General features: G+C 42.5%; 1 protein-coding gene across 2 annotated transcripts in view; it reads left to right on the forward strand.

The window, feature by feature from the left end:
- Window positions 1-24595, forward strand: part of thada (THADA armadillo repeat containing) — a 147606-nt gene that overhangs the window by 57798 nt on the left and 65213 nt on the right. For both annotated transcript variants that reach the window (XM_053502003.1, XM_053502004.1), the window contains exons 22-26: window positions 17063-17172; window positions 21178-21310; window positions 22100-22222; window positions 22319-22441; window positions 23755-23846. In XM_053502003.1, coding sequence (XP_053357978.1) covers window positions 17063-17172; window positions 21178-21310; window positions 22100-22222; window positions 22319-22441; window positions 23755-23846 — 581 coding nt within the window. The remainder of the gene's footprint in view (window positions 1-17062; window positions 17173-21177; window positions 21311-22099; window positions 22223-22318; window positions 22442-23754; window positions 23847-24595) is intronic.

Here is a 24595-nt window from a genome sequence, read left to right on the forward strand (position 1 = left end):
AAAGGAATGTGGTTAGGCAAGTTATATAAAGGTTAATATTGGTGAAATAAAAACAAAAGAATGTAAGCCATTAACAAAAGAGAAATTAGGAACTATGAAGCAATATTGTCTTATTGTCATATCGCTGCTATACCAGCATTTAAATGTTGTTTTTCACAGAGAACTGAAGGAAACACTTCAGTATTACTGGGGCCAGAGTTTCGCCACGGCAAGCACCACTCACATTTTCTTCAGGAAATGTACCTCTCTAGTTAGTGGTGCTTGCAAAGCATCACTACTATTCTCTTGCAGGCTTATTATTATTATTATTAGTGGTGCTTGCAAAGCATCACTACTGTTATCTTGCGAACTTATTATTATTATTAGTGGTGCTTGCAAAGCATCACTATTGTTATCTTGCAGGCTTATTATTTTTTTTATTATTATTTTTATTCTTCCGTACAAAAGTTTGGCACGTAACTAGTCCCGCACCGTTTGTCGTAGACCCATGAGAGAGGTGTCAAATCGTGCGGCTTATACGGGAATGGGGTGCTATGACTTTTATAAGGGGTGGCCGGTTAATTGCCCCCGCAGGGGGCAATTAACCGGCCAAAAAATCCCATAGACTTAACATTACGGCCAACTTTGACGGATTGTAGCGCAGAGAGTGAATTTTGTAGAGAAGTCAGATTTACCACATTTGAAGAGGTTTGCAGCCTGTGTGAGAAGATACCCCGCACAAGGGGATACGTTCGACCCCCGGGGCAAGAGAGGTCCCCAAAGTTGCCCCATAGAATTTGAATAGGGATTTTGGCGACTTTGCCCATTGACTTATAATGGGAATTTAAAAAAATTACTAGTCCCGCACCGTTCGTCGTAGACCCATGAATGAGGTGTCTAACCATGCGGCTTATTCTGGAGTAGGGTACTCTCACTGTTAAAAGGGGTGGGTGGTTAATTGCCCCCTGCGGGGGCAATTAACCACCTACAGACTTAACACTGAGAACAACTTTGACTGAGTCTTGCACCGTTTGTCGTAGACCCATGAATAAGGTGTCAAACCATGCGGCTTATTCAGGAGTAGGGTACTCTCACTGTTGAAAGGGGTGGGTGGTTAATTGCCCCCGCAGGGGGCAATTAACCACCCACAGACTTAACATTGAGACCAACTTTGACTGAGTCCCATGAGTGAGGTGTCAAACCGTGCGGCCCATCTTCGGGAACGGGGTGCTGTGACTTTTCTAAGGGGTGGGTGGTTAATTGCCCCCGCAGGGGGCAATTAACCACCTACAGACTTAACATTGATTTAACTGTGGAACCGACTGTCGTAGAGACACTCTTTTGCATTTATCATCATGCTCATAAGCCACGCCCCCTAGCACCCTCATTAGCATGCTGTTAGCATGATGCTAACGCGATTAGCAGTTTGCTAGCATGATGCTAACAAAATTAGCATCTTGCTAGCGTTATGCTAATTTCATCAGCACATCGCTAGCATGATGCTAACGCTATTAGCATGTCGCTAGCATTATGCTAACTTTTCGCTAATAACATGTATAGAATGTTCCTAGCATCATGCTAGTGTAATTAGCACGATGTTTAGCTGATTAGCATGGTTCTAGCTTGATGCTAGCTATATTAGCATGTTGCTATCGAGATCCCATTGTCGTAGAGATATGGAGGGCCAGAGTTTCGCCACGGCAAGCACCACTCACATTTTCTTCAGGAAATGTACCTCTCTAGTTTTTATTATTATTATTATTCTTCCGGACAAAAGTTCGGCGCGTAACTAGTCCCGCACCGTTTGTCGTAGACCCATGAATGAGGTGTCAAATCGTGCGGCCTAATCGGGAATGGGGTGCTATGACTTTTCTAAGGGGTGGGTGGTTAATTGCCCCCGCAGGGGGCAATTAACCGCCCCGAAAAGTCCCATAGACATAACATTGAGGCCAACTTTGACGGCTTGTAGCGCAGAGAGGGGATTTTGTAGAAACGTGAAATTTACAACATTTAAAGAGGTTTGCAGCCTCTGACAGAAGATACCCCGCACAAGGGTATAAGTTTTACCCCCGGGGCAGGAGGGGTCTCTAAATTTGCCCCATTGACTTATAATGGGGATTTTGGTGAATCACTAGTCCCACACCGTTCATCGTAGACCCATGAATGAGGTGTCAAACCATGCGGCTTATTCGGGAGTAGGGTGCTCTGACTGTTTGAAGGGGTGGGTGGTTAATTGCCCCCGCAGGGGGCAATTAACCACCCACAGACTTAACATTGAGACCAAGATTGACCGAGTACCATGAGTGAGGTGTCAAACCGTGCGCCTTATTCAGGAATGGGGTGCTGTGACTCTTCTTAGGGGTGGGTGGTTAATTGCCCCCGAAGGGGGCAATTAACCACTTACAGACTTAACATTGAGAACAACTTTGACTGAGTCTTGCACCGTTCGTCGTAGACCCATGAATGAGGTGTCAAACCGTGCGGCTTATTCGGGAGTAGGGTGCTCTGACTGTTCGAAGGGGTGGGTGGTTAATTGCCCCCGCAGGGGGCAATTAACCACCCACAAACTTAACATTGAGACCATCTTTGACCGAGTACCATGAGTGAGGAGTCAATCTGTGCGGCCCATTTTCGGGAACAGGGTGCTGTGACTTTTCTAAGGGGTGGGTGGTTAATTGCCCCCGCAGGGGGCAATTAACCGCCCACAGACTTAACACTGAGAACAACTTTGACTGAGTCTTGCACCGTACGTCGTAGACCCATGAATGAGGTGTCAATCCGTGCGGCTTATTCGGGAGTAGGCTGCTTTGACTGCTTGAAGGGGTGGGTGGTTAATTGCCCCCGCAGGGGGCAATTAACCACCCACAGACTTAACATTGAGACCAACTTTGACTGAGTCCCATGAGTGAGGTGTCAAACCGTGCGGCCCATCTTCAGGAACAGGGAGCTGTGACTTTTCTAAGGGGTGGGTGGTTAATTGCCCCCGCAGGGGGCAATTAACCACCCACAGACTTAAAATTGATTTAACTGTGGAACCGACTGTCGTAGAGACACTCTTTTGCATTTATCATCATGCTCATAAGCCACGCCCCCTAGCACCCTCATTAGCATGCTGTTAGCATGATGCTAACGCGATTAGCATTTTGCTACCATGATGCTAACAAAATTAGCATGTTTCTAGCTTTATGCTAATTTCATCAGCACATCGCTAGCATGATGCTAACGCTATTAGCATGTCGCTAGCATTATGCTAACTTTTCGCTAATACCATGTATAGAATGTTCCTAGCATCATGCTAGTGTAATTAGCACGATGTTTAGCTGATTAGCATGGTGCTAGCTTGATGGTAGCTATATTAGCATGTTGCTATCAAGATCCCATTGTCGTGGAGATATGGACGGCCAGAGTTTCGCCACGGCAAGCACCACTCACATTTTCTTCAGGAAATGTACCTCTCTAGTTATTATTATTATTCTTCCGTACAAAAGTTTGGCACGTAACTAGTCCCGCACCGTTTGTCGTAGACCCATGAGAGAGGTGTCAAATCGTGCGGCTTATACGGGAATGGGGTGCTATGACTTTTATAAGGGGTGGCCGGTTAATTGCCCCCGCAGGGGGCAATTAACCGGCCAAAAAATCCCATAGACTTAACATTACGGCCAACTTTGACGGATTGTAGCGCAGAGAGTGAATTTTGTTGAGACGTCAGATTTACCACACTTGAAGAGGTTTGCAGCCTGTGTGAGAAGATACCCCGCACAAGGGGATACGTTCGACCCCTGGGGCAAGAGAGGTCCCCAAAGTTGCCCCATAGAATTTGAATAGGGATTTTGGCGACTTTGCCCATTGACTTATAATGGGAATTTTAAAAAATTACTAGTCCCGCACCGTTCGTCGTAGACCCATGAATGAGGTGTCTAACCATGCGGCTTATTCTGGAGTAGGGTACTCTCACTGTTAAAAGGGGTGGGTGGTTAATTGCCCCCGCAGGGGGCAATTAACCACCTACAGACTTAACACTGAGAACAACTTTGACTGAGTCTTGCACCGTTTGTCGTAGACCCATGAATAAGGTGTCAAACCGTGCGGCTTATTCAGGAGTAGGGTACTCTCACTGTTGAAAGGGGTGGGTGGTTAATTGCCCCCGCAGGGGGCAATTAACCACCCACAGACTTAACATTGAGAACAACTTTGACTGAGTCTTGCACCGTTCGTCGTAGACCCATGAATGAGATGTCAAACCGTGCGGCTTATTCGGGAGTAGGGTGCTTTGACTGTTTGAAGGGGTGGGTGGTTAATTGCCCCCGCAGGGGGCAATTAACCACCCACAGACTTAACATTGAGACCAACTTTTACTGAGTCCCATGAGTGAGGTGTCAAACCGTGCGGCCCATCTTCGGGAACGGGGTGCTGTGACCTTTCTAAGGGGTGGGTGGTTAATTGCCCCCGCAGGGGGCAATTAACCACCTACAGACTTAACATTGATTTAACTGTGGATCTGACTGTCGTAGAGACACTCTTTTGCATGTATCATCATGCTCATGAGCCACGCCCCCTAGCACCCTCATTAGCATGCTGTTAGCATGATGCTAACGCGATTAGCATTTTGCTAGCATGATGCTAACAAAATTAGCATGTTTCTAGCTTTATGCTAATTTCATCAGCACATCGCTAGCATGATGCTAACGCTATTAGCATGTCGCTAGCATTATGCTAACTTTTCGCTAATCACATGTATAGAATGGTCCTAGCATCATGCTAGTGTAATTAGCATGATGTTTAGCGGATTAGCATGGTGCTAGCTTGATGCTAGCTATATTAGCATGTTGCTATCAAGATCCCATTGTCGTAGAGATATGGAGGGTCAGAGTTTCGCCACGGCAAGCACCACTCACATTTTCTTCAGGAAATGTACCTCTCTAGTTATTATTATTATTCTTCCGTACAAAGTTTGGCGCGTAACTAGTCCCGCACCGTTTGTCGTAGACCCATGAGAGAGGTGTCAAATCGTGCGGCTTATACGGGAATGGGGTGCTATGACTTTTATAAGGGGTGGGCGGTTAATTGCCCCCGCAGGGGGCAATTAACCGGCCAAAAAATCCCATAGAATTAACATTACGGCCAACTTTGACGGATTGTAGCGCAGAGAGGGAATCTTGTAGAAACGTAAACTTTTCCAGATTTGAAGAGGTTTGCAACCTGTGTCAGATCATACCCCGCACAGGGGGATAAGTTCGACCCCCGGGGCAAGAGAGGTCCCCAAAGTTGCCCCATAGAATTTGAATGGGGATTTTGGCGACTTTGCCCATTGACTTATAATGGGAATAAAAAAAAATTACTAGTGCCGCACCGTTCGTCGTAGACCCATGAATGAGGTGTCAACCCGTGCGGCTTATTTGGGAGTAGGGTGCTCTGACTATTTAAAGGGGTGGGTGGTTAATTGCCCCCGCAGGGGGCAATTAACCACTCACAGACTTAACACTGACAACAAATTTGACTGAGTCCCGCACCGTTCGTCGTAGACCCATGCATGAGGTGTCAAACCGTGCGGCTTATTCGGGAGTAGGGTGCCTTGACTGTTCGAAGGGGTGGGTGGTTAATTGCCCCCGCAGGGGGCAATTAACCACCCACAGACTTAACATTAAGACCAACTTTGACTGAGTCCCATGAGTGAGGTGTCAAACCGTGCGGCCCATCTTCGGGAACAGGGTGCTGTGACTTTTTTAAGGGGTGGGTGGTTAATTGCCCCCGCAGGGGGCAATTAACCACACACACACTTAACATTGATTTAACTGTGGAACCGACTGTCGTAGAGACACTCTTTTGCATATATCATCACGCTCATAAGCCACGCCCCCTAGCACCCTCATTAGCATGCTGTTAGCATGATGCTAACGCGATTAGCATTTTGCTAGCATGATGCTAACAAAATTAGCATGTTTCTAGCTTTATGCTAATTTCATCAGCACATCGCTAGCATGATGCTAACGCTATTAGCATGTCGCTAGCATTATGCTAACTTTTCGCTAATCACATGTATAGAATGGTCCTAGCATCATGCTAGTGTAATTAGCATGATGTTTAGCTGATTAGCATGGTGCTAGCTTGATGCTAGCTGTATTAGCATGTTGCTATCGAGATCCCATTGTCGTAGAGATATGGAGGGTCAGAGTTTCGCCACGGCAAGCACCACTCACATTTTCTTCAGGAAATGTACCTCTCTAGTTATTATTATTATTCTTCCGGACAAAAGTTCGGCGCGTAACTAGTCCCGCACCGTTTGTCGTAGACCCATGAATGAGGTGTCAAATCGTGCGGCCTAATCGGGAATGGGGTGCTATGACTTTTCTAAGGGGTGGGTGGTTAATTGCCCCCGCAGGGGGCAATTAACCGCCCCGAAAAGTCCCATAGACATAACATTGAGGCCAACTTTGACGGCTTGTAGCGCAGAGAGGGGATTTTGTAGAAACGTGAAATTTACAACATTTAAAGAGGTTTGCAGCCTCTGACAGAAGATACCCCGCACAAGGGTATAAGTTTTACCCCCGGGGCAGGAGGGGTCTCTAAATTTGCCCCATTGACTTATAATGGGGATTTTGGTGAATCACTAGTCCCACACCGTTCATCGTAGACCCATGAATGAGGTGTCAAACCATGCGGCTTATTCGGGAGTAGGGTGCTCTGACTGTTTGAAGGGGTGGGTGGTTAATTGCCCCCGCAGGGGGCAATTAACCACCCACAGACTTAACATTGAGACCAAGATTGACCGAGTACCATGAGTGAGGTGTCAAACCGTGCGCCTTATTCAGGAATGGGGTGCTGTGACTCTTCTTAGGGGTGGGTGGTTAATTGCCCCTGAAGGGGGCAATTACCACTTACAGACTTAACATTGAGAACAACTTTGACTGAGTCTTGCACCGTTCGTCGTAGACCCATGAATGAGGTGTCAAACCGTGCGGCTTATTCGGGAGTAGGGTGCTCTGACTGTTCGAAGGGGTGGGTGGTTAATTGCCCCCGCAGGGGGCAATTAACCACCCACAAACTTAACATTGAGACCATCTTTGACCGAGTACCATGAGTGAGGAGTCAATCTGTGCGGCCCATTTTCGGGAACAGGGTGCTGTGACTTTTCTAAGGGGTGGGTGGTTAATTGCCCCCGCAGGGGGCAATTAACCGCCCACAGACTTAACACTGAGAACAACTTTGACTGAGTCTTGCACCGTACGTCGTAGACCCATGAATGAGGTGTCAATCCGTGCGGCTTATTCGGGAGTAGGCTGCTTTGACTGCTTGAAGGGGTGGGTGGTTAATTGCCCCCGCAGGGGGCAATTAACCACCCACAGACTTAACATTGAGACCAACTTTGACTGAGTCCCATGAGTGAGGTGTCAAACCGTGCGGCCCATCTTCAGGAACAGGGAGCTGTGACTTTTCTAAGGGGTGGGTGGTTAATTGCCCCCGCAGGGGGCAATTAACCACCCACAGACTTAAAATTGATTTAACTGTGGAACCGACTGTCGTAGAGACACTCTTTTGCATTTATCATCATGCTCATAAGCCACGCCCCCTAGCACCCTCATTAGCATGCTGTTAGCATGATGCTAACGCGATTAGCATTTTGCTAGCATGATGCTAACAAAATTAGCATGTTTCTAGCTTTATGCTAATTTCATCAGCACATCGCTAGCATGATGCTAACGCTATTAGCATGTCGCTAGCATTATGCTAACTTTTCGCTAATAACATGTATAGAATGTTCCTAGCATCATGCTAGTGTAATTAGCACGATGTTTAGCTGATTAGCATGGTGCTAGCTTGATGGTAGCTATATTAGCATGTTGCTATCAAGATCCCATTGTCGTGGAGATATGGACGGCCAGAGTTTCGCCACGGCAAGCACCACTCACATTTTCTTCAGGAAATGTACCTCTCTAGTTATTATTATTATTCTTCCGTACAAAAGTTTGGCACGTAACTAGTCCCGCACCGTTTGTCGTAGACCCATGGGAGAGGTGTCAAATCGTGCGGCCTATACGGGAATGGGGTGCTATGACTTTTCTAAGGGGTGGGCGGTTAATTGCCCCCGCAGGGGGCAATTAACCGCCCCAAAAATCCCATTGACTTAACATTGAGACCAACTTTGACGGATTATAGCGCAGAGAGGGAATTTTGTAGAGACATCAAACTTACCAGATTTGAAGAGGTTTGCAGCCTGTGTCAGATGATTCCCCGCACAGGGGGATAAGTTCGACCCCCGGGGCAAGAGAGGTCCCCAAAGTTGCCCCATAGAATTTGAATGGGGATTTTGGCGACTTTGCCCATTGACTTATAATGGGAATAAAAAAAAATTACTAGTGCCGCACCCTTCGTCATAGACCCATGAATGAGGTGTCAGCCCGTGCGGCTTATTCGGGGGTAGGGTGCTCTGACTGTTGGAAGGGGTGGGTGGTTAATTGCCCCCGCAGGGGGCAATTAACCACCCACAGACTTAACACTGAGAATAACTTTGACTGAGTCCCCGCACCGTTCGTCGTAGACCCATAAATGAGGTGTCAAACCGTGCGGCTTATTCGGGAGTAGGGTGCTCTGACTGTTTGAAGGGGTGGGTGGTTAATTGCCCCCGCAGGGGGCAATTAACCACCCACAGACTTAACATTGAGACCAACTTTGACCGAGTACCATGAGTGAGGTGTCAAACTGTGCGGCCCATTTTCGGGAACAGGGTGCTGTGACTCTTCTGAGGGGTGGGTGGTTAATTGCCCCCGCAGGGGGCAATTAACCGCCCACAGACTTAACACTGAGAACAACTTTGACTGAGTCTTGCACCGTTCGTCGTGGACCCATGAATGAGGTGTCAATCCGTGCGGCTTATTCGGGAGTAGGCTGCTCTGACTGTTTGAAGGGGTGGGTGGTTAATTGCCCCCGCAGGGGACAATTAACCACCCACAGACTTAACATTAAGACCAACTTTAACTGAGTCCCATGAGTGAGGTGTCAAACCGTGCGGCCCTTCTTCGGGAACGGGGTGCTGTGACTTTTCTAAGGGGTGGGTGGTTAATTGCCCCCGCAGGGGGCAATTAACCACCCACAGACTTAACATTGATTTAACTGTGGAACCGACTGTCGTAGAGGCACTCTTTTGCATTTATCATCATGCTCATAAGCCACGCCCCCTAGCACCCTCATTAGCATGCTGTTAGCATGATGCTAACGCGATTAGCATTTTGCTAGCATGATGCTAACAAAATTAGCATCTTGCTAGCGTTATGCTAATTTCATCAGCACATCGCTAGCATGATGCTAACGCTATTAGCATGTCGCTAGCATTATGCTAACTTTTCGCTAATAACATGTATAGAATGTTCCTAGCATCATGCTAGTGTAATTAGCATGATGTTTAGCTGATTAGCATGGTGCTAGCTTGATGCTAGCTATATTAGCATGTTGCTATCAAGATCCCATTGTCGTGGAGATATGGGGGGCCAGAGTTTCGCCACGGCAAGCACCACTCACATTTTCTTCAGGAAATGTACCTCTCTAGTTATTATTATTATTCTGAGACTAAATTTTTCAAACGCTTCTCCTCCTAGAGCTTTAACTCCACTAACTCCAAACTCGGCCCAGACCTTCAGACTGATCTCACGGGGTGTGCTATATCTTTTCTAACTGATCGGACTTACTAATTGCCCCGCAGGGGCAATTAACCGCCCCAAAAATCCCATTTACTTTACATTGAGAGAATTTTGACGGTTTGTTGCGCAGAGAGGGAATTTTGTAGAAACGTTAAATTAACCCTATTTGAAGATGTTTGCAGCCTTTGTCAAAAGATACCATGCACAAGGGTATAAGTTTTACCCCCGGGGCAAGAGAGGTCCCCAATTTGCCCCATTGACATATAATGGGGATTTTGGCGATAAACTAGTCCCGCACCATTTATCGTAGACCCATGAGTAAGGTGTCAAAGCGTGCAGAATATTCGGGAAGAATTTTTCTATGACTTTCCTAAGGGGTGGGCGGTTAATTGCCCCCGCAGGGGGCAATTAACCGTCCCATTGACTTATAATGGGGATTTTAGCGAACTATAACTGGTCCCGCACCGTTCATCGTAAACCAACAAATGAGGTGTCAAACCGTGCGCCTTATTCGGGAATGGGGTGCCGTGACCTTTCTAAGGGGTGGGTGGTTAATTGCCCCCGCAGGGGGCAATTAACCACCCACAGACTTAACATTAAGACCAACATTGCCCGAGTCCCATGAGTGAGGTGTCAAACCGTGCGCCTTATTCGGGGATCGGGTGCTGTGACTCTTCTAAGGGGTGGGTGGTTAATTGCCCCCGCAGGGGGCAATTAACCACCCACAGACTTAACATTGAGACCAACATTAACCGAATCCCATGAGTGAGGTGTCAAACCGTGCGCCCTATTCGGGAATGGGTTGCCGTGACTCTTCTAAGGGGTGGGTGGTTAATTGCCCCCGCAGGGGGCAATTAACCACCCACAGACTTAACATTGAGACCAACATTAACCGAATCCCATGAGTGAGGTGTCAAACCGTGCGCCCTATTCGGGAATGGGTTGCCGTAACTCTTCTAAGGGGTGGGTGGTTAATTGCCCCCGCAGGGGGCAATTAACCACCCACAGACTTAACATTAAAACCAACTTTGACCGAGTCCCATGAGTGAGGTGTCAAACCGTGCGCCTTATTCGGGAATGGGGTGCTGTGACTTTTCTAAGGGGTGGGTGATCAATTGCCCTCGCAGGGGGCAATTAACCCCCCACAGACTTAACATTAAGACTAACTTTGCCCGAGTGCCATGAGTGAGGTGTCAAACCGTGCGCCTTTTTCGGGAATGGTGTGCTATGACTTTTGGTAGGGATCCGTCGCACGGTTTTCCCGAAATTCCCAAATAACCACCCCATTTTCCCCTATTCATTTCAATGGGAAATGGCCCGAAAAAGGGTGAAAACATGGGTCACTTTGAAAGCTTACCGTTCGGCCATAATTTGTCGTAGAAACATCATTCAAAGTTTAAACGGGTCACAAGACTTTGGACTTTTACGGATTGGGTCCATGTTTTGATAACTTTCACGGTTGCTTCACGAGAGCAGTTTAAGTTTGATGAAAATTTTGATTTTTCACCATGCGTGCCACTGTCAACTGCCATATTCACAGAGTGTGAATCGGAGGGTGTCTTTACACTGTCACCACGTCAATATAATACACTCTACGGGCATGAGGATTCAATATGTCATAGTCAGGAAGTTCCTGCCACTCACGGTGAAAGAATTTTTGCGATCGGACCTACGGTTCTCGGTTGGGAAGCGTTTGTTTGAGAGCTTAATTATTACAGTTTGCGGTTCTCTGTGTCTGTCACAGAAGAGTGTGCGTGCGCATGCACGACCCATCCCCCACACCACCGACTTGCTAATGCCAATTAGTCTCAATCAAACTTCTCTTCTATGTACTATTTCTAACCCATTCAAACTCATTCAAACTCATCTATCTATCTATCTATCTATCTATCTATCTGTAATCTGATTATTTCTATCTATCTATAGACTTCCCTTCTATGTACTATTTCTAACACATTTTAACTCATTCAAACTTATCTAACTTTTCTAATCTATCTATCATCTGACTATTTTAACTAATCTATCTATCTATCTATCTATCTATCTATCTGTAATCTGACTATTTCTAACTTATCTATCTATCTATCATCTGACTATTTCTAACTAATCTATCTATCTATCTATCTATCTATCTGTAATCTGATTATTTCTATCTATCTATAGACTTCCCTTCTATGTACTATTTCTAACACATTTTAACTCATTCAAACTTATCTAACTTTTCTAATCTATCTATCATCTGACTATTTTAACTAATCTATCTATCTATCTATCTATCTATCTATCTATCTATCTATCTATCTATCTGTAATCTGACTATTTCTAACTTATCTATCTATCTATCATCTGACTATTTCTAACTAATCTATCTATCTATCTATCTATCTATCTATCTATCTATCTATCTGTAATCTGATTATTTCTATCTATCTATAGACTTCCCTTCTATGTACTATTTCTAACACATTTTAACTCATTCAAACTTATCTAACTTTTCTAATCTATCTATCATCTGACTATTTCTAACTAATCTATCTATCTATCTATGTATCTATCTATCATCTGACTATTTCTAACTAATCTATCTATCTATCTATGTATCTATCATCTGACTATTTCTAACTAACTATTTCTAACTAATCTATCTATCTATCTATCTATCTATCTATCTATCTATCTGTAATCTGACTATTTCTATCTATCTATCTATCTATCTATCTATCTATCTGTAATCTGACTATTTTTATCTATCTATAGACTCAATCATGAATCTATCTATCAATCTATATATCTGTAACTGTCTATCTATCTGACACTATCTATCTATCTATCTATCTATCTATCTATCTATCTATCTATCTATCTATCTGTCTTTTAAACCTTTTAAACTTAAACTGTTTTAACTTTTTTTAACTATTTTAAACTTTTAACACTTTTAAACTTCGATCTCCGGCTTTCTCAAGCCAACTTAAAGTTTGTCTAAACAAACTTTTGTATCTAGTTTTATATTGAGAGTTAACAGGAACAAAGCAAATGGTACACATTAGATTAACACTATACTTTTAGTCTGTTGCTGTTACTTGTAAAATAATAATAATAATAATAATAATATGGCTATAAAACAACTAAGCTGCCACTTGTCCAGGTACTTTAGGTCCTTTAAAAAAAAAGGGCCACATATAAAAAGTGCTGTTCAGGTTATTTGAATGTAAATACTTTGAAATGAAAGCAGAGTAAATCTGAGTAAATACTCTGAAATTAAAGACTGCAGTTTCAGGTTGGATTAATTAAAATCCAATATACTATTATAGACAGAGAAAATAACCAGAAAATATTTATGCACTGACTGTATTTTACATTTTAACCTGCCAGACTTGTATCAAGACCTGCTGTCATTGTTTTTGGTAACTAAAAACACATCTAATATGAAAAAAAAAAACTTCTGTTCTTGGTCTGTTTTTTTGTTTTTTTAAATTTTTTGTTTTTGTTTTTGTTTTAAATACAGTCCCGAGGCTGAATCACATATCAGCCACTGCCGGGTGACGTGTTTTCTGTCTGTGGCGGTTTGAAGCGCTGAGACCCCATGCTGTGCCCGCCTTCAATTAACATCCGCTCTCGTTAGCACAGGGCTTTAATTTGATCCTGCCCTGCAGTTTAATGACTGCCTGCATTTTTTCCAAATGGTTCCCCCCACCCAGTCACTTCATAAACAGACCGCATTCATATTTTTTTAAACCTGAGACAGTGGCAGCAAATAGTCCTTCATCCTTGTGCCACTATCAGAAACATGTTCCATATCAACAAGACACATGGTGTTTAGGGATGTGCTATATTGTAAGCTTGGACAGCAGGGGTTTGGGTCATAAAGTTGTTTTGGTTGTGTTTACGTGATGCAGTCAATTTATTACTTAGCAAAGCACAGGGTAAGTGATGATCTTGCCCAGTTCTAATCTCCCTTGTCATTTGGAAATATTGACTCCAGCTTTTTTTGTGGACTGTTTTATGAATTATGCCACATCATGAGGTTCTGGACGCTGTTGAAGGCACCTTCTTGGATAGATTGAACTGGACCATTTGCAATCCCTCTTAACATATGACTTGGGTTTAACTGTCTTAACAGTCGGCTTTCAAGGTTTCCCACCGCCTACTCAAAAAGAAAAGAAAAAAAAAATTTATTGAATTGATCTCTGAACCGCTGAAATTCAAGTGAAAGGATTCTTTGGCATTTCCTTGTCCAAGTTTCCTAGCTTGAAGGTCTGTTTCAGTTTAATTTAATACGGCTCTACAGAAAGATGACTGCTGGAGCGATTTTTCCTGATGCTGTCTGTATTCAGATCGCTGTCCAATTTAGGCCGCTCAAAGAGACCCGTCAGCTTGATTCCTCAGTGGAACGTCATCCCTGATTCTTTTGCTTGAGTTTCCATGTGTTTTCGTCCTGATCCACAGGCCAGAATCTGTATGAGCACCAGTACATAAAGTTCCATAGACTGTTATTATTAAGGTGACTGGTTTATAACTGGGATTATTAGCAAAACATTTTTCTGATATTGTCTTTTCCTTTGTTCTCATGTAGCTTTTTGTCCACCTGAATAGAAGTTTTTGGATTATAGATTTTGATTGAGCCATTCATAAGCTCGACCAGGGTGGGCAAATCACTAGCACCAGCACTTAGAACAAACAGATTTTGTGTTTGGGATATCATGTTTTATTCTCAGCAGACAAAGTGATTCAAGAACCGAAGAATCTAATTGCAAATGTCTGCACGTTTTAGACGTCCTGCAAAGGATTTAAATCTAGGTATTAAAAATAATACTTATGTATTAGAGTTCTGGGGTATTTATTCAGTTATTTATTACAGTTCCTTTATGTGGCAGTTAATCAATGTTTGCTTGACTGTTTTCTTTAAAAGTAACATCACTGTTCCTCTATAATCCTACAGGTGGTGCGCTCTAAAACTTTCACTATTCACTTTGGTAGACAGCACAGAATGCTAATTATTTGCTAAGATTGTTTGGAAATAGGATGTCTGCTGCTTCGTTAAAATGTAGCTTTTATATTTGAAACTATTATGAATGATTTTGTATTGTTTAGCTATGTATTAAATAAAACATTTAAATCAAGGTATTTATAAAACTGTGATACACTTTTGCAACACAAATCGAGTTGGCACCTATTTTGTGAGGACATTGTGATCCCTGTGATGTTTATCATTTTATATAAGTAATCCAAATTGTATATTTGTGACTGTATTTACTGTTAAAATTGCCATATAAATAAATAGATAATGTAAATAAATGATTAATTTGGGTTAATAAATCAAATTCAATGCTGATGTATAAACTGAGCCATAAGTGATGGACAGTGGATTAAGCACTGTCTGATTACTCTATTTGGGTGTCTTTAATCCAATTTAGTTGCGGATCATCATCAGGTTATTCGATTATTGGCGTTATTTGTGTTGTAATGGACCCCGTAGGCTTGGCGGATGATCTCATCACTTCAGCAGATGGAGTGAAATCGCTTGGTGATGTCAGCACTGCGGTTACCACAGCGATTCTACAAGTTATGTAAATGGGTGATCTAATGATACTCGTTCAGTCCAAATGGATCGAGTGTGTGTACTGTATGTGTGGTGACACACGGCTGAACTATACGCTGCCTTGTACCACTAATGACTTTTGCCAGGCCACCCTTTTTTTTGGAAGGTCACTAAAGTGCTAGTGTGTTTATGACATTGAAGCTCCTCTTCGGGAGGTCGTGTGTGTGTATGTGTTTCTGCCGTCAGTCTCCCGCGTCCTGTTATGGTCCTTCGTCACTGCAGCAACGCAGCAGATGTTTTCGTGCCGCCGAGGCGCCATGACAACTGCAAACAGTTAGTCACATCATGACTGTGTATAATTCCTCATTTTTCATCGCCTTTGAGAGGGAAAGAGTAAATTAACCATGCGCTAAACCGTTCTGTGATGATCCCATGCTATCCTTGTTCTGTCAGAGATGGCACTTTGGATGACTTTGACAAACCCCACACTTTGCCAGTTTCCTTTTGGGTAGACCACCGTGTAGGAGCCTCGCGTGAACCATATTTCCTTATACTGTTCTTTGGATCCAGAACATGTCCCTTCGCCCATTTGCTTTAGAAAAATTGGCCTAAGCTGGAGCTAAGTGAGAAGGGTCTGTGTGGATTTAATAGAGCTTTGGCAAATCGAGGCTCTCCGATTATTATTTTGACAAAGTTCATGGTGATGCTCTAGTGGTGGCCAAACCAGAGGGCGCTCTTAGATTTTTAGGGTATTAAGTGTTTTTTTTTTTTAAAGGATGAAGCTCTGTTTAGAAGCAGTTGGTTTCGTTAAATTTGGCTTTGCAAGCATGCAACTCATGTGACTAAAGATGGATGTTCAGTTTCTGGAACACGGGGCCACAGGGCTCGGTTGCATCGCCGAAACTAAAAGGTCTGGCTTTGACTCACTGACCCCAGCCAACCTCAGACCAAACCTCAACCTACAAATAATCTCTGTGAAGCCACTCCTATGCTGCCAACTGTATATGTTTGTCCCAGGCCTGTTTTTGACCCATTGTTGAGATGACTTCTCACTTTGATGGCTTCTTCTCTCTTTGTAAAGTTTGGTGTTGTAGGGTTCCTGTGAAGTTTAGTGTGCGTGTTGTTTTGTACAAGATTTATGTTTTTACTGTAAAATGCTAGCTCCAAGGCTTTGGACTGGGTTCGCTATGCTCCATGGCTGCTGCCTTTTCTTCCTTTCCTTTCAGTCCCTACTTGAGGAGAGCTGCATAATCCACTTAGACCTGAGTCAATGGAATCGAAAATAACAAGCAAACAATGGCATTAGCTGATTGGGCGCGAAGTCTCATGGTGGTCAGACGCTGAGGAAAATCCGTGATTTAGGTTACTGAACCTGACCATGTAATTAGCCAGCTGCTGAAGGAGTTGGGAAATTTCTCTATGCACATGGAGTGAAACAGAAGGGGAATAAAAAAAAAAAAAAAAAGAACAGCAGAATGGGCAAACAGGAAGTGTCAGACTAAATAAAGTCTCGTTGGAGTTGAATCGCTTTAACGGTTGTTTGGAGCACGACGTAAATAGCCATTCCAGAGTTACTGCAGACCATAGACTTTAACCACGGTCCGCCTGGCTCTCAGGAGGGGCTTCAGTCTGCACTACGTTGCATGAGACTGCACATTTCTATCATGTTTCACCAGCATTTATTTTACTCAAACGATTGAACCTTTTGCCCTTATGAAAGCAGTGTCTGTTTAGGATTATTTCTCATTAAATTATAATAAATCACACTTCAGGAAAAATATACAGATGCTTAGTGGTGGTCAGATTTTACTATATTTTTAAATCAGTTTTTTAGAAGGGATTAAAATGTTAACTGTTGAAAAATAATGGATATCTTTATTTTTTTGTGTGTTTTCTCTGCAACATCATGCAGGTGAAGGGAGTAGGACGATATTTTCGTGAGCAGCTACTTCAGTCTCGGCACAGAGGAGCTTTTGAGCTGGCGTACGTGGGATTCGTCCGTTTGACAGACATGCTGTGCCGGTAAGATCGATGGCAAGACACGGTATATAATCATCTGTGATAACCAGCAGTAACTCCCTTAAATCTAAGGGCTGCTCTTATGTAACCTCCCCACACTCCTCTTACTGTAATGGTTAACTTTTAGTTAGTGTTGATTTTAGAGGCCTCTCACACGACTCTTACTTTCTCCAAGCTAACTTCATAAGGAATGCTTTAGCAGACTTCACACTGTTGTCCTTGGCATCTGCACACATACCTGAAGCTCTCCCAAAGATCATGAAGTAAAAAAAAAAGTGTCCACATCTGGAGAGCTGTGCTTTAATGCTTTTTGGAATGCAGCTTGGTGCAGAGGTTAAGGAAATGAACTTCCTCGAGACTGCTGATGTGACACAAATGGGACACCAGGGCGGCTGCTTGCACTTCCACGTATCATTAAAACTTTTCTGGCCTTTTCATTTCTTTCCTCATATTTCATTTTCCAGTGTATATTTGCTGTTTCATGAGCACGTGAGAGCAATGATTGATTTCCCCCCTTTCTCATTTTGATTTTCTCCTAGGTTTCATCCCGGCTATTTCTTGTTATAGTTGATGTCTTCCTTATTGCACAACACCAAGTAATAGAAGGCTGCATCATTTTAAACTACGGCCTGTATTAAGTTATGGAATGTTTTAGCTTCCTCAAGAAAATGAGATTGCAATTTTTTTTAATGCCATGTGATCAAATATTTCTGATAACCCACCAAAGAGAAGGTTTTAATTAATTTTTTTTATTTCTTTTGTAGAATGATGCCCTTTAAATCAGGTTTAAAAAAGGAACCCTAAGAGGTTTTGTTGATGGGGTGATCATACAGTCATGCGTCTGCATGGGACAGAAGGGTTCACTGAGCTGCTGACTGTAAGGTGATGTTAAATATGTGAAGTGAGTGTTTCGGTGTACCGCCTTATGGAGTGTTGATTGCAGGGTTTTTACGATTGCTTTTTGGAAGTAGTCTTTCTGTCCTGGGTGGTATGTTCCTGAGCGTGTGCGTGTGTGAGGGAGAGCATGATGTGTGGTTAGTGTGTAGTGACTGGGCCGTTTGATCTGGACTGCTTGGTCCAGTGCAAATAGTATAATAGCAGGACTTTTTATAACAGGAGGCCTGCATTCCTCATTGCTGTCTCGCCTGTGCAGCAGGCCTTACACACTGCAGGCGCCTGAGCGTGTGTGTTGGAGTTTTTCATTGTTTCCAGAATAAAGCTATTTAATATTTTGAAAGTGTGTGTACAGCTTATTAAATCAACTTATTTAGATTGTAGATTAAGGACTAGATTTGGAAATTTTATGAATTTAAAATGGGTAACATTTATAAACTCCACAGCAAGGATAAATCAGACTGACTGTCATTCATTAACTTCCCACAAAATCAGAAAGCAAATAAATCCTGTTAAGTCAAGCTCTGATTTTAATCAGTTTTGTTGGTGTACTGATCAGTTTTAAATTCAAAACCGATACTCCTATTTTAATTTATTTAGTTTTCTAATTGATTAATTAATTCAATTTATTTATTTTTCCAACAAATTATTTACAAATGTAAATTGCTGTAAAATTTCAAATTAATTAAAATTCTACTACAGTTTTTACAGAAAGTATAAACTGCTCACATCCTGTACTCTGGTTTTGCAAGATTATTGCTGGGGCTTTTCGCCTTCAGTTTTCTCTTTAGCATGCTCTATTAATTTGAGTTTAACTTAATGCCCAACTGCCCTGGCCCTTTAAGGTCAGTCATTAGCTCACAAGTGCATCATCTGTTCTATGAAGACTGTCCTATCAGTAAAAAATATAGCTCTGTACACCTCAGTAGTCACATTAGTAAACCCAGTTCCATAGGTAGCCATACTGTATATGCTCATACTGTAACATAACACTGCCCCGTTCATGCCATGATTTGGATCATGATCCATTCCTATCCTTTTTAATACACTTCTCGTACCATCATTCTGGTAGGGGGTAATCTTAGTTTAATTTGTCCAAAGAACAGGACAGATTTTTTTGTTTACTATCAAACACTAATGATTTGTGACAGTTTCAGTTTGCTCGGTGTTTTGTGGACACCAGAATGCATCACGTGTTATTGTTTTTATTATTATTTTCCTTTTGGATATGCAGTATCAATTCACCAGAACATGTGCAGCAGGACCTTGTGCATGTATGAGAAAGCAGTTATAAACCTAAGTTGAAGCTAGGATCAGAAACAGACACTGTCAATTTATTTCTCTTGTGAAATGTGATTGTGATGTCATATGGCGGAGAATAATCTTTGTCTTGAAATCATTAAAGCAGGGTTATTTTTTGCCTAATTTAGATTTTTTTTACTGATTGAGCTATTAATTGTAATATTTCAATACATTTTATAATTAATGAGCATTCCAGTGAATATTTGTTTAACCTCTAGAAAAGAAAAAATGCTTTCATGCATCATTCTAGCATGACAGTTAAGCTTTCCCTTTTCTTGGTGGCAGTACACATGATTGTTTGATGTAATGGAGTGAAACTAGAACCCTATTCACACAGGATTAGTATTACCTGGGGACCTCTAATCATTTGTATTTATTGCAGAGGTTGTCTGTGATATTAGTCCTGTGCGAATCGGCCATGTCCGTAATTTGTAAAGTAAAAATTCCCCTGCAAATGACCTACCATATTTGGCAGAAGCCAGTAGAGCCTGTAGCCCTACTGTACGAGTCCATGCTCTGGTGTCAGTTAAGTTTTAATTATAATCTCATAGCGTTCAGGACACCATTGGGGTAATAAACCTTTAGAACAATGCATGTTCTTAAAATCACTACAGAAGCTTGCATATTATCTTTAGTAAGCCATCAATGTAAATAATCTCATAATGATTGCATATCTTCTGACTACAGCAAACAGATGGGTGATTAGGTGTCCATGATGCATCAGGACAGTTTTGCCTTCCTATTTGTGCTTATGTATTTCTCTGACTACTTCTGAAGGCATACCAGGAACAGCACAGGATCAAAAAAAAAAAAAATTAATTAAAAAAGAAAAAAAATATATATAATATATATATATATATATATATATATATAATATATATATATATATATAATATGTCCTTGGACAACTGGGACTTTTGATGGTTTTGAGAATTCATCCCAAACCATGTTTGCCTCTGCCAGGAAGTTATGACTTAGCTGTATATGAACCTTTCTAAAATTTTTCACCCCAAACATGCATCCAAATCCACACAGATTTTTATTTATTTTTCATTTTTTTTTAAAGCACAAAAGCGTGTTTTTCTTCTCAGGCTTGGGATTTAGACCATGTTGAAAACGCTGTGGTCTAAATGTGAAGAGGCCAGGCCACACACACAAACCTAAGAATGTAGAAACTTAAAATATTTTGGATGCAGGATTGTCCAAGTGTCTTCATCTTGTACCAAATATACACGTTTCATCAATTAGCCATAACGTCAAAATCATTGACGTTGAAACCCACTAAGGTTTTGGGTTCCTCTTGTGCTACCGGGGCTCTGGACCCTAGAGGAGTGGCTCTGAACGGCCTCTGGAGGTGTGTAATGTGGTGTTGGACACCAGGATGTTGCTAGCAGATCCTTTAGGTGCTGTGGGTTGCAGGTTGAGGTCTCCGTGGATTGGGCTTGCTTGTTAGGTCCATCAAATTGGGAGTTTGGATGCCGTATTGCCGGCCTTGTTTTTTTTTTTTTTTGTTTGTTTTTCTTGAATGCCTGTGGTGCAATGGGTGTCCTAGTGCCTTTCTATCATGCCCAGCATTCGCTTTTCAGCGGTCTTGCTGCATTGCCTTTTCTGTTGTATTGGACCTGGCTGGCTTCTGTTCTCCATGGGCATGGCTAGGCTTTGGGTGCCTATGATGTTGTCACGAGTTTGCTGGTATATAGTTGATGATCTACAGTATGTTGTTCAGTTCACCTGGCAATGGTGTTTAATGTTATGACTGATTGGTATAACCTGTAATGTACAAGGTTTTATTTTGTGGTGTTTGTGTTTTAGGAGTGGAAGCACCGCTTTACAGCAGCTTCCAGCGCAGTGGCTAAAGGAGGTTCTAGAGGAGGTGAAGTGCAGTGACCCTTCTTCCAAACTGTGTGCCACTCGCCGCAGTGCTGGAATCCCCTTTTACATCCAGGTAAAGCTTACTTTTTGTTGTTTACCAGTTAATAATGAAATCAGTGCAGATCTCTGCAGTACCTAGACCTGCATACATTTTTACATTTATTTAAAAAAACAAATCTGATTACCAATCATTGTTTGGATTGAGAGGGGGAGAGGTGAATATCTGGTTGTTGAGTTTAAGGAACGCGAATAAGCTCTTGGATATAACCTCTAGAGATGCAGTGAAATTTAGAGTGCAGAAGTATGAAAGCATGGGAGAGGAGAGGGTGGACAAATTCGATCCCCTGGCTGAAGAGCGTGCGTTTCTGTGGTGTGTTCCGGAAAAGGCCGACTGACGTTGAGGGGTCACACCCTGTGGCTCCTTTTCCCCCAAGTCTCACAACTCTAAGCTTGGTCATTCTTAGTATGTTTTTCCACTCATTTCTCCTAAGAGACTTTTTAAATTTCGTGACAAGAGTTAAGAACTCATGAAACTAGGGTTTGATCACATCCCTCCCTTACACTAATGAGCTGCGACTTGTGAATGCACAGTGGGGTGTGGTGATTATAGGGGCTGTTAATGAGATTGAGGTAGGGGCGAATGAAAGCTGATCTGTTTTCATCATCCCCACTAGTTCATCCAGCTGTCCTTAATGACCTTATGTTGTGGAATGACGCCCAGTTTTAGTAATGCATTACGTATCTGTTGCTAGTCACGGTCAGTGTCAATGCTAGGTTTCACATTGCTATAGCCATAGCACATCCACAAGTCTTAATAATGTACTATAATCTTTATGATTTTGTTTTTCTTTTTTTGGTGCAGGCGTTGCTGTCCTCTGAGCCGAAATCTTCCAGCTGTAGCCTGCTGAAGATGACCATGCGAGAGCTGACTGCGCTGGCCATGCCGAGTCACGATGGCGCTACTGACCGCAGGACTGTCCCACAGGTTACACCCATCCACACTCCAATTTACTCATGAATACAAAAAGAAAAATGAAATGACTGTGCTTTCTTAACTGACAATTTGCGTACATGTCACCAGGTCCATGCTTTGAATATTTTAAGGGCTCTATATCGGGACACGCGTTTAGGAGAAAACATTGTGCCCTTCGTGGCAGAGGGCCTGCAGGCCGCGGTGCTTGGCTTCACTTCCCCCATCTGGGCTGTAAGTTTTCGTTGTCATTTATTTAATAATCTTATTGCAAGTTTGTTGTATTTTTGGTTCTTCTTTTTTCCTCATGCAATAATGTGGTCAGTGAGAAGTTCTAGCAGATATTTCATTACAAAAGGTTACGATCAGAGTTTCACACCAACACAGGATGCTTGCCAGCTCACTTCTACTTTATTGCATAGAGTTGAAAGCTGAAGCAATTTTAGTGTGGCAACCAACACACAAACACATACATGCGCGCGCGCGCACACACACACACACACACACTTGTATTTCTTCATGCTTTCCCTCACGTACACTTGCCTGAGCTTGAAAATCAGTTAAACTTTAACACGACGGGTTAATCATTAAGTGCAAAATGGGACAAAAGCTCTATGTGCGTGTTTGTGCACACACACACACACACAGAGGGACGGCATTGCAGTGCTCAGTAGACATGTTGAGCACATTCACTTCTTCACACAAGGGCACCACAAAGAGCTCCTGGTTGCATTCACATTTCATCCAGTCTCTCTTTCTGTCTCCTGTTCTGCATCCTCCTGTCTCTTCTTGTGCCTGTCTTTTCTGTCTCTTCCATTTCTTTGGAGACTTTAATTGAGGTTGTAAAGTGTAAATACAGTTACACCCTCCAGAGGTGTATTGCAATGAAATTTAGAAATCCCGATCCCAAATTCAGTTTCACTTTGTTGTATCTCGGTTAAAACAAACAAAAAAAAAGTAGAAGCAGCCCCTTAGCAGTCTTTGAGGTATGGACGACGCTATAAGAGAATACTGTCCCCACTTTTATCTTGACCCAGATCTAAAAGAAACTGAGGGGCGTGTGTGGAGGTTCTGTGCATCATGCGGCTCTTCTTGCTAAGATTATTATGATAGTGATGTCAGATGAGATTCAGGGTCACGCTTCTGATGAGGAGCAGTTCTTATGACTGCATCGTGAGGGCTTTATGGAAGAGTAAAGAAAGGGGATAAAAAAGGCCTGTTTGTGTTTCAGGCTGCTTCTTGGGCTTAGACTATAGATGTGTAAACCATCAGAGTCATGGGTTCTGACACGGATTGCATGGCAGAGTGATTTCAAGTTAAAGCAGTGAGGAGGGGGGTGGGGAGCTTTATCTAGGTCACCTCTGTTTCACCCCTGCTACAGCTCCCTCCCTCGCTGTATCGCTTTCTCTCTCCGTTTAACTTTAAAGCACTTTATTGGCATGACTAAATTTTGCACCAAATAATGTAAACCACTGGTGAAACCTAAAACTGTGCATAGCAATATCTGAATATATGATAACACTCTCTTTTTTTTTTTTCTTTTAAAGATAAGGAACTCCTCCACTCTCCTCTTCAGTACTCTGATTACGCGGATCTTTGGTGTGAAGCGAGGGAAGGATGAGCACTCCAAAAAGAATAAGTATGACACACATTAAGTTTGTCCTTTGTCATGATGACGTGATCATGAGATGTACATGATGACAGTGCTGACTATACATTAACCTGCGTTAACATTACAGCTTGACTGCACATTTCTGATTATTTATCTTGAATCTGTCTGCAAAGAGCCTCATATCTGTCTTAAGTGGGAATGTGCATGTCCTCCAAAATTCCCTGTGTGTACACACGGATAAGGAGACTATTCTGGAAATGAGCAGGATTCCCAGAGTATTTCTACATGAATGAAAATGAGCACGCTAAATGATTCTGATTCAAATTTTTGCTTCCTTGAAACTAATCTTAAAGGTCCCATATTTTAATATTCCTTTAACAAGTTAAAATAAGTGTCATTGGTCCACTAAAGTTAATCTCCCTGCTCCAATACTGCACGGATTATGCATTTGTTTGGTCATACTGTACCACAAACTCGCTCTGTTTCACGTCTCTTCCAAATGCACATTTTCTGGGTTCGTGTACAGTATATGAGCTACCGCTGAGCCACGCCTCACCAAAAACAGCGGAGCTGAGCATCAAGCCGGGGGACGGTATTGTCTTATATGATGTCACAACAGGGGGGATATCTAACTTTTATGTTTAAACATGGTTAAAAAAATGCAGGGGAAGTGTTTTTTATTTTGGGCATGCACGCTGCAGACCGATCTTGTCTAAACATGACAAAAAAAGTGAGTTGTGCATAATAGGTGTCCGTTTTTTTTTGTTTTTTTTGGC

The sequence above is a fragment of the Clarias gariepinus genome, chromosome 8 (assembly GCF_024256425.1).
Source record: "Clarias gariepinus isolate MV-2021 ecotype Netherlands chromosome 8, CGAR_prim_01v2, whole genome shotgun sequence".
NCBI lineage: Eukaryota > Metazoa > Chordata > Actinopteri > Siluriformes > Clariidae > Clarias > Clarias gariepinus.